A 10410-nucleotide genomic window follows, 5' to 3' on the forward strand; every position below is an offset into this window, starting at 1 on the left:
GGGCAGATACAAGATAATTGGGTTGGACACAGTCCCTGTCCCATAGAGGGCTCACAGTCTTAATCCCCATTTTACAAATGAGGTAACTGAGGCACAGAGAAATGAAGTGCCTGGCCCAAGGTGTCACAGCAGACAAGTGGTGGAGCTGGGATTAGAGCCCAGGTCCTTCTGACTCCAAGGCCTATGCTCTTTCCACTAGGCCATACTGCTTCTCTATATAATCCAACGTATCACCAAGTGACCTTCACATGTTCTGAAAGGTAAACCCCTGGAAAATGATGAAACTTGCAAAAGGTCTTGTGGTCATTAAAGCAGTAGTATTAAGAGATCCTTATTCAGTTGTTCTAACCTTTTTATGCATCTTTTGCAGTACAAATTTTCTCTCTCATGAGTTCATTTATTCATTCATTCATTGTTGTATTTATTGAGCGCTTACTGTGTGCAAAGCATTGTACTAAGCACTTGGGAGAGTACAGTATAACAACAAACAGATGTTTCTCAGATGTCTACTCCATCTCTTTCCCCCTAGCAACTTCCTGTTTCTCAGAAACCAGAGATATTTGGGCTACATGAAAATGTCGCTATCTCGAAAGATCTCCAGCAAACAAAACTCCTGTTTCAGTCTTTGCTATTAACCCAAGAAGGAAGCACACAGGGAGGTGCTATTGCAGGCAGTGACAACACTCTGTTTGAAATTGCAAAAGACATTCTCAGTAAGGTAATAAACGAGAGGTTCTCGCTCTTTTCTTTAGACTGTATTGCTGAGTCATAGACTGATCTTGATCGCCTCAGCCTTTATGCTGAGTTACGAGAAATGGTACTAGAACTGTGCCATTGGAATCTGGGAAAGAGCAGGGTTAGTACAAAATGTGTGGGAGCATATCATCTCCTCATTAGTGGTATTTACTGAGCGCCTACTGTGGCAGAGCACTGCACTAAGCACTTGGGAGAGTATGATACAACAGAGTTGGTAAACCTGTTCCCTACCCACAGTGAGCCTAATTCAATTCAGTCATATCTATTGAGTGCTTACTGTGTGCACAGCACTGTAGTAAGCACTTGGGAAAGTGGAGTATAACAATAAACAGGCACATTCCCTTCCCACAATGAGTTTACAGTCTAGAGGGATCTAGACATCCAGCTCTCTTACAAAGCCCCACAGTAAAGTAATCTTGCACTGTAGTACTCTCCCATTCCCCATGAGCAAGTGCCCGAGCAGAGAAGCAGTCTTGATTTGGTAATGCAACACACTGAACCCAAGCAGGTTCACAGTGTTTGAAGAGCTGTCCCTAATTTCTTAACCATGTTCTAACCAGTACTGACTCAGATTGGTCATTCTAATCTGATCGTAGTTTATATACCTCAGGACTTAGTACAGTGGTTGTCACACAGTAAGCACTTAACAAATACTATTATTATTATTATTACCTTCATTTCTAAATCATTTTTGCCCTTTTTGATTATAACATGCTAGCTGGCAACCACAAAGAATCTATGGGAAACCTGCATTTTCTGTTCCCTCCCCCTGCCTTGTGGAATTTAGGCTTCTTTTTCTTTTGGGGTTTAAACTGTAGGTGTGGTTCTGCAAGGTTTTGTACCTGTAACTCTCTGTCTCTGTGTGTCTCTCTCATTTTTTTCTCTCTTTCTCCTTCTTTCTGGCTGTTCTTTAGTCTTGAGGTGTCCCTCCACCTTCCTGACCTTCTTTTAGATGCTTCTTTCCTGCCTATTTGCACCCATCTCTCTTTTCTCTCTCCATGCAGATTTCTTCCCTGCCATTCTAATCCCCTCTCTTCCATTTATTTCCTGCTTTGGGTTTTCCCCTTTCTCTCTCTCTCTCTCATTCTGCTTTCTCTTTCTATCTGGCTTCCTACCACATTTTCACTCTGCTTCAGCATCTTTCTATTTTTCTAGAGCTTTCATGTTCAGATGCAAAGGCTGTACTTATGTATCATATTGGGTTTTTTGAACAATTGATCCATTTGACTTGTGATGTTCAAACTCTATCCTAATAGCTTCCAAATGATTTTGACATTGAAGCAACTTTATTAAAGTATCCTATAAAATATGAAGAAAGCATGAACACGGTACTGGTGCAGGAGATGGAAAGATTTAACAAGTAAGAGATAGTAGATTTTTTCCTTTACTAAATTTCCAATCTTTGAATATTTATATTTAATAGTTGTGCATCTTTTGGCAAGATCAGTATAGCAATGGGCACAATAAAATGGATTGGTAAGTGAAAAGAGATTGATGAGCCACCATTGATCAGTCTTTTCACCTTGTCTGTATTATCGGAATGATTGTGCTGGCTCCTTAAAATAAAAAAGTTTTAGCACGTTTTACAAATTTCATAAGATGGGGTTGTTGACCTATCCCCAAAGTCAGGGATTAGTGTTGCAAAGTCCTAGTTATCAAGAGGTACTAAAGCCATTTCTCCTCATGCTCACTCCCTGATGATAATAATGATAACAAGAATAATAGTAATGATGATCACTGTGGTATTTGTTAAAGTGCTTGCTATGTGCTAAGCATTGTTCTAAATGCTGAGGTAGATACAAGGTGATCAGGTCACACACAGTCCCGGTCCCACATGAAGCTCACAGGTTTAATCACCATTTTCCAGATGAAGTAACTGAGGCAGAGAGAAGTTAAGTGGCTTGCCCAAGGTTAACTAACCCACATCCTCTGACACCCAGGCCTGGGCTCTTTCCACTATGCCGTGCTGCTTCCCTGAGGAACAATTTGGTTTATTTCTTTGGACTGCACATTTCACCCTTCATGTCACCCTAGGCCAATGATCCCACTATGCCTTACAACGCTACCTGCTGCAGGAAGGACAGATGCAGTGTGACAGCCTGCCTCCAGAACAATTTGAGCACTGGGGAAGCTGGCAGCTGATGGAGCTTTGGTGGTCACTGTGGCTATGGCTCTGTGACTGTTGAACTTGGAGCAAGCCTTTCCTTCTCTAGCCACAGCACCCCACTGCTTCTTTTGTTTTGTTCTTTGTGTAAACTTTGTGTTAATTTGTCCCTGTCTTTTATGTCATTTTTGGTGGTTTTATTGCTTCATCTCTCTTTATGTGTCCTTCTTCAGTCCTCTCTCCCGACTTCTAAACTTGCAGTGGAAGCTCCTTGAGACCGTGAGCCGTGTGTAATTCCCACTCATGTACTCTTTTCCCAGCATTTAGTACAGTGCTTTGCATAGTGCAGTGCTTAATAGATACTGCTATTTCTACTGTTAGGTTCATTCCATTAGGCCATGCCGTCTCCCACATTAGACAGGTAGGAAGAAGACATCGGTGAGACAGCATGGAACGAACAAGGAACTGGCAGTCAGGAAACTTGGATTCTAATCCCAGCTCTGCCACTGGCTTGCTGTATGACCTTAGGCAAGACACTTAACCTCTTTGGGCCTCAGTTTCCTCATCTGTAAAATGGGGATAAGGTAGAGAAGCAGCATGGCTTAGTGGGAAGAGCCCAGGCTTGGGAGTCAGAGGTCACAGGTTCTAATCCCAGATCAGCCGCTTATCAGATATGTGACCTTGAACAAGTCACTCCACTTCTCTGTGCCTCAGTTACCTCATCTGTGAAATGGGGATGAAGACTGGGAGCCCCATGTGGGGCAACCTAATTACCTTGTATCTACCCTAGTGCTTAGAACAGTGCTTGGCACATAGTAAGCGCTTAACAAATACCAACATTATTATTACCTGCTCTTCCTACCTCTGTGGGTTCTGAACCCCTTGTGATACAGGGACTGTGTCTGATGTAATTATCTTCTCTGTCTAGCCCAGAATTTAGCACATGCCTGATACCTAGAAAACACTTCACAAATACAATAACAACAATAATAATAATCTGAAAATTACCTGGGTAATTTATGTTTGAAAGTCTAGCCCTTGTCTCCTTAGTACATGGACAGGATTTAGCTTTATTCCAGATCACTGGGACTGTGTGTTTATTCAGTTTTCAAAATTGCAACATTTCAGAGAGCCACCTAAAGATTATGGAGAATGGCTATCCCATTTTATGCTGATCAGTCATTTTTTGGTTTATTTTTTCCCAGCATCCCTAGAGAAGCAATGTGGGCTAGTGGATAAAGCATGGACCTGGGTTCTAATCCCAGCTCTGCCACTTGTCTGCTGTGTGAACTTGGGCAAGGCACTTAACTTCTCTGTGCCTCAGTTACCTCATCTATAAAATGGGGACTGACTGTGAGCCTCATGTGGGACATGGACTGTGTCCAATCTGACTAGCTTGTGTCTACCAATATGCTTAGTACAGTGTCTGGCACATAGTAAGTGCTTAACAAATACCATTAAAAAACACAAAACAACTTCCTAAGTGGCAGTTTGACCTTCATTTTGTACTTTGTAACTCTAGCCACTCTAGACCAAGTCCTTGTTTTGAATAGAAATTAATTTGGCAACCTTATCCCTGCCACTTGCTGAAGACATTGAGGAGTAAAGGGGACATGCTTATCTTTAATGAATAATGAAATCAAGCTGAATGAGTTGGTTGAGTTGTTAGTAGCATTCCTGTCGTAGGTTTACTTTTTGCATGCCAGACACTGTACTAAGCGCTGGGGTAGATGCAAGATAATCAGGTTGGACATAGTTCCTGCCCACATGAGGATTGCAATCTTAATCCCCATTTTACAGATGAGGTAACTGAGGCCCAGAGATGTTAAATGACTTGCCCAAGGCCACACAGCAGACAAGTGGCAGAGCAGGGATTAGAACCCGAGTCCTTCTGACTCCCAGTCCCGCACTCTATCCACCAGGCCACACTGCTTCTTAGCTCAACGAATGAGCTGAGTTCCAGAACTCTGGGATCAGTAGGACCTCAGTATATGAATTTTATCATTTTTTTCAAGCAGTGGAATTTATAAGAACAAAATACCATTAGAAACATTCATTAGGTCTTAAACAGTTGGCCTTTGATCATTCATCTTTCATCATTTATCTTAAGAGGAGAAATGGATGAACCATTCAACTCCTGTAAACCATTTTTCTTCCAAACATACTTTGTTTAACCAACTGAAAAATTGCTAACATGCACATTCCCCCCAAGGAAATAAAAACAGTCTCTTTATTAAATGGCAATGAAAATATCCAGTATCTACACTGGAAAATCCTGGGCAGCAAAATGAGAAGCATCTGGTTGTGCATTTTTTAGAGCTCCCTAAATATATGGTATTTCTTATTGTTGGAGAACTACTGTGTTATTAGTCACGACTCTTGTGTGTGTCAATGACCTAACTCTCATTTATTTGTTTCTAGTTTAATTAGAACAATCCGCACCACCTTACAGAACCTTAAGAAAGCTATTAAAGGATTAGTTGTCATGGACTCTGAATTGGAAGCCCTGGCTGGCAGCTTACTTATTGCAAAGGTTCCAGAATTGTGGGCCAAGTGTTCATACCCAAGTCTTAAACCCCTGGGAAGTTATATGACAGATTTTCTATTGAGGTTGAAATTTTTACAGGTAAATGACAGAGACAATTTTCCTACCGGTTTGGCCTGTTACTCTGAAGTGGAGGGTGTGCAGTAGAGAGAGATTACACATTGGCTATGCTTATTTAGAAATTTGCCGTTTAAAGCCTTCCAAAATATGACTGATAATGTTCACAGTAGTCTAATTAAGATGACTTTTTGGAGAAAAACTCAAACGTTTCAAATTTTTAAGGGCCCAAACACCCACGGTGTGTGTCTTACAACAAAAGCAAATCATTTCTACTTATGCCATGCTTAGTAATGAGTGCAGAATGCAAGCATGCACATGGAAAAAAAAAAGACCAATCCAGCTGCCACTTTTAGCTGTCGTATGTCCCAAGATGTCCGCTGCTAGGAAGCCAGAGCAGAAAGTGTGAGATAAAGATAGAGCACAGTAGCTCCATCTTTCACCCTTATGTTGACAGTGAGAGCAGAAGAGAAGTCCAAGAGCTGGTGGAAAAGGTTGGAAGTCAGATACACTGCTTCTTCTGTCTGTTTCGTTCTTGATACCAGTTGAAGATATGAGTCTCACATTGAGTTATTGCATGTCAAAATGATAGCCAGTGACATTATATGAGATGATACTGCTAAAGCTTTTTAATATTTTAAATAATACATTTTTATTTTTGCTTCCTAGGATTGGTACGATTCAGGAAAACCCAATGTGTTTTGGCTCTCAGGTTTCTTTTTCACACAAGCTTTTTTAACTGGAGCGATGCAGAACTATGCCAGAAAATATACTATCCCTATTGACTTAATAGGGTATGAATTTCAGGTACAGTAAGTCCTTGAAAAAATGGGATCATATCTGTAACTTGGTTGGCATACTTTCTTTGCATTGTTAGTGCTTCACAAAATAGACAAAAAATTGCTATTTCTTCTGCCTTTAGGGGTGCCATGTGGCTAATATTCACAACTTATCCTTGAGGCTATTGTTACCTTTCACGGTTTGGGTTTTTATAGAAATATAGACCTGGTGAGGGACCTTGAGAGTTCATTTGCTCCATCCCCCAGTCTTCAGGCAGGTGATAACTAACACAACGAGGATAGATTTTGTTTGCTTCAAAAAAAAATCTGGGGAAATTTGGGAAAATTATAGAACTTCTGTCCAGATCCTGTCCTGTTCCAGTATTTTATCATCTTGAAACTCAAAACGTTTTTCCTATGTACAACCTAACATTTTCCTGAGCAATTAAAATACATTTTCTCTATGATCCTATGTCGATATGGGGAACAACTAAGTAGCAATTTCACCTTAAAAAGAGCTTTTATATATCAGAGCAAAGGTATTAAGTCCTCCTTTTGGCCTTTTCTTCTTCAGATGGAACAACCCCATGCACTTAACCTTTACTCATAGGAACTATTTGTAATCACTCTTCTCAGAAGTCTCCTCAGTTCTTTCCTGTCATTTTGAAAATGCAGTGACTAGACCTGGACCCAAGGCTCTATTGAGAATCTTGCATGCCACATTCCTGTATCCTACTAATTAATACTGATTTTCAAAAGTAATTACTAGAAGATAATTTAATGTTTTGAAAATGACAATTTATAAAAGCTGCCTTTATATTGAAGATGTCTCCTTTCTCCGGGAGCTTAGCATTGTGATGTTTTGGCAGTTTTGGAGGCCGCTCTTTAATGTAGCAGTTGTACAGTCGGTGTGAGTTGGGAGTGTATCCGAAGGTGGACTGCCCCCACTCTGCTACATACGTGAGCTCTGAGATCTTGAGGTGTCTTGGTCACACTTGAGATAATAGATGAATATGCCACTGTTTAGGTTGTTGATGCATCCAGGGTGGTTTTCTTTAGTTTAATGGGTAGAAGGTAAACTCATGGTGATCATGTCTGCTAGCAATGTACTATCAAAGCCCCTAAAATTCTAAAACCTACACTTTCTTTTTCAAGATTGCTGGCCCAGGGCAGATTAATCTTCAAGACTGACAGAAAGATGGACAGAAATCCCCCCTCCTTAAAAAAAAAAAAAATTGTTCAAAAAAGTGTCCCTAGTAACTTGCACAAATTTGGTGATGATGATGGCATTTAAGCATTTACTATGTGCAAAGCACTGTTTTAAGAGCTGGGGAGTATGCAAGGTGATCAGGTTGTCTCATGTGGGGCTCACAGTCTTCATCCCCATTTTACAGATGGGGTAGCTGAGGTACAGTGAAGTGACTTGCCCAAAGTCACACAGCTGACAAGTGGCAGAGCCGCGATTTGAACCCATGACCTCTGAACCCCAAGCCCGTGCTCTTTCAGCATTTCTCGTATTTTTAATTTTAGGTTATTCCTTCGGATACATCTGACACATCCCCAGAAGATGGTGTTTATATCCATGGATTGTATCTTGATGGAGCTCGTTGGGATAGACCAAGGTCAGTAGAGGCTTGAGTCTCCTGTACGTTTAAGAGGGTATATATTCTTGTGCTTAGAATCCTATGGGGCAGAAGAGCAGCGAACTAGACCATAGTGGTGATATCTCTGTGTTTACAATAGCGTTGCTTTATAAAATCCCATAGAACTTAATTGACACCTTCTCCCAAATATGTGGGAATCAAGCTATTAAATAATCACATTGACAATTAGCATCCTGATCTTTTAAAATGTTACCTCTTAGATCAGTGGTATTTATTGGATGCTTATTATGTGGAGAGCAATGTACTAGCAGTAGGAGAGTGCAAAAGAGTGGGTACTATTATCATTATTATTACTACAATGATAATTGTACTAAGCAACTGTACTAGGACCTTTTGCTCTCAACACCTGTAATAGCTTTGTGAATGACTTGTATTTGTCAGTTTCACTTTTTTGTCTGTGAGCTTCTTGGGGACAGGGACCACCCTTCTTGTATTGTACTCTTCCAACTGTTTAGTATAGACAGTAGTTCATTCATTCAATTGTATTTATTGAGTGCTTACTGCATGCAGAGCAGTGTACTAGTTGCCCAATACATATCATGAATTGTTTTAGCGGGTTTTTTTAACTCTCCTCTCCTTCCCTCGTTTACTCTCCAATCCCTTTCTTTTGTCCTTCATTTCCTTCCCACCCTCCCTCCCTCTTCTGATTCATCCCCAACCCTCATCTTCCTTTTTCTAATCCACTTCTTGGCTCTCTCCCTATTAAAAATCGCAGTGAAATATTTAAGGAAGTTCTCTGTTTAAAAATTATATTTGTAAATGTGTTTCTTTTAACTTCGATGATTTTTCTCCACAGTGGATTGCTTGCTGAACAGCACCCTAAAATTCTCTTTGATTTGATGCCAATCATATGGATAAAACCAAGTAAATATATTTACTAACAATTTTTCTTAGGTTTGAGGGGGTGGAGGTACATTTCTGTTTTCCAATGTCAAGACTTATTCAACTGGAACTCTTACTGACCTTAGACACTGGAATTTAGTCATCAATTGGACTCTGGGAGCAGGATTTTAGGGTATTGTAAGAAAATGTCTCTAGTAAGAACTGTTCAAAGGCATTATGTTACTGCTCCACTTAGGGTCTTCCAAATCTAAGATCTGAGCTTTTCAGTGAGTGGATGAGAAAAGACAGGAAAACACACCCTTAGCTGACAGTTGAAGGCAAGGAATTTTGTGTCCTCATGCATCCATTTTGATCGTCTTCCCCGCTCTTTCCTCTGCCAGTCTGCCTTAAAATACGAGAGGAGAAAGATGGGCTATGAGGTGGGATTGCCCACCTCCTCCATGCCTGGTCCCTAAACGGAGGGAAAAGAACTGACTGTCTTTGTTCTTCATGAATGGAGATGGTCCCAGATAATCTCTTCTGATCCTAGAGGTCCTCTAATCAGATGGAGGAGGCTGGGGCAGGTGGAGACCTCCTGCCATTAGGATGGAGGGGTCCAAAAAAAGAAATGCTTCCTGTCAGTCAGGTAGCTGTCCATCACAGTTCTTTGGCCAGGTTTGGGATGGGACCAGTTGATTTGGCTCTAAAAACATTATTCTGGTGTGGTTATTTTAGGTATGCTTCGTGCAGACCTGGGCCCAAAATAGCTGGGCCAGAAAGGATTGTCAAAAAATACACTTAACACAGTGTGAACTCAGATACAGCCTAAATGAGGAATTTCTGTTGAAGGAAGCAATTAGCACTATGCTTGCTAACATGATGTTTACTTTGTAAATCATCTTAAAGAATGGAAAGTTAGATTGTGCATATTAGCGAGCAAAGCTTTCCTATAGCTCAACCATATTGATCCATTGATTTCTCCTTTTTAAGGTGAAAGTTCCCAGATTAAGAAAACCAGTGAGTATGTCTGTCCTCTCTATAAGACAAGTGAACGGAAAGGAACCCTCTCCACTACTGGACATTCTACTAATTTTGTCATTGCAATGCTCTTAAAAACAAATGAGCCCGTCCAGCACTGGATCAAGCGTGGTGTTGCTCTGCTTTGTCAGCTTGATGACTAGAAAACTCTCAAATGATATCAGAGGAGCTTGTTTAAGAAGCGACATACTTCCATAGACGAGTGAACATCTGGTTTAAATATATTTCCTGGTGCATCACTAGCTGTCCATTAAAGGAATATTGGCGATTCTTGATTTATGGTGCACTTATTGCATCTGCTTTTTTTGACTTTGATGAATGCGTTTATGGCCAATGGAATATGGGCATCTAATGGAAGAAGTAGGGTATGTGAATAATTGTGGTATTGGTTAAGCACTTTACTATCTGTCAAGCACTATCCTGAGCGTTGGGGTACATACAAGATACTCAGATCAGACACTATCCCTGCCCTGCATGGGGCCCATAGTCTAAGGGGAAAGGATAACAGATATTTTACAGATGACAGAGCCGAGGCCCAGAGAAACTAAGAGGCACGCAGCAGGTAAGTGCCAGAGCCGAGATTAAAATGCAGGTCCTCAGATTTCTGGGCTTGTGCTCCTTCCACTGGGCTGCACTGCTTCAGGA

General features: G+C 40.9%; 1 protein-coding gene across 5 annotated transcripts in view; it reads left to right on the forward strand.

Annotated features, from left to right (window-relative positions):
* The window catches only part of DNAH12 (dynein axonemal heavy chain 12), a 132610-nt gene extending 122570 nt beyond the window's left edge, over window positions 1–10040 (forward strand). For 4 of the 5 annotated variants that reach the window (XM_029050561.2, XM_029050564.2, XM_029050563.2 and 1 more), the window contains 7 exons: window positions 530–718; window positions 2013–2116; window positions 5282–5486; window positions 6132–6269; window positions 7772–7863; window positions 8702–8769; window positions 9718–10040. In XM_029050561.2, the coding sequence (XP_028906394.1) occupies window positions 530–718; window positions 2013–2116; window positions 5282–5486; window positions 6132–6269; window positions 7772–7863; window positions 8702–8769; window positions 9718–9908 (987 nt within the window). In that variant the 3' untranslated portion in view covers window positions 9909–10040. Of the gene's footprint in view, window positions 1–529; window positions 719–2012; window positions 2117–5281; window positions 5487–6131; window positions 6270–7771; window positions 7864–8701; window positions 8770–9717 lie in introns of those variants that run through there. The other variant, XM_029050565.2, reaches the window with a different exon arrangement.
* Window positions 10041–10410: the final 370 nt, after the last annotated feature.

Source organism: Ornithorhynchus anatinus, chromosome X1, assembly GCF_004115215.2.
Source record: "Ornithorhynchus anatinus isolate Pmale09 chromosome X1, mOrnAna1.pri.v4, whole genome shotgun sequence".
NCBI classification, from domain to species: domain Eukaryota; kingdom Metazoa; phylum Chordata; class Mammalia; order Monotremata; family Ornithorhynchidae; genus Ornithorhynchus; species Ornithorhynchus anatinus.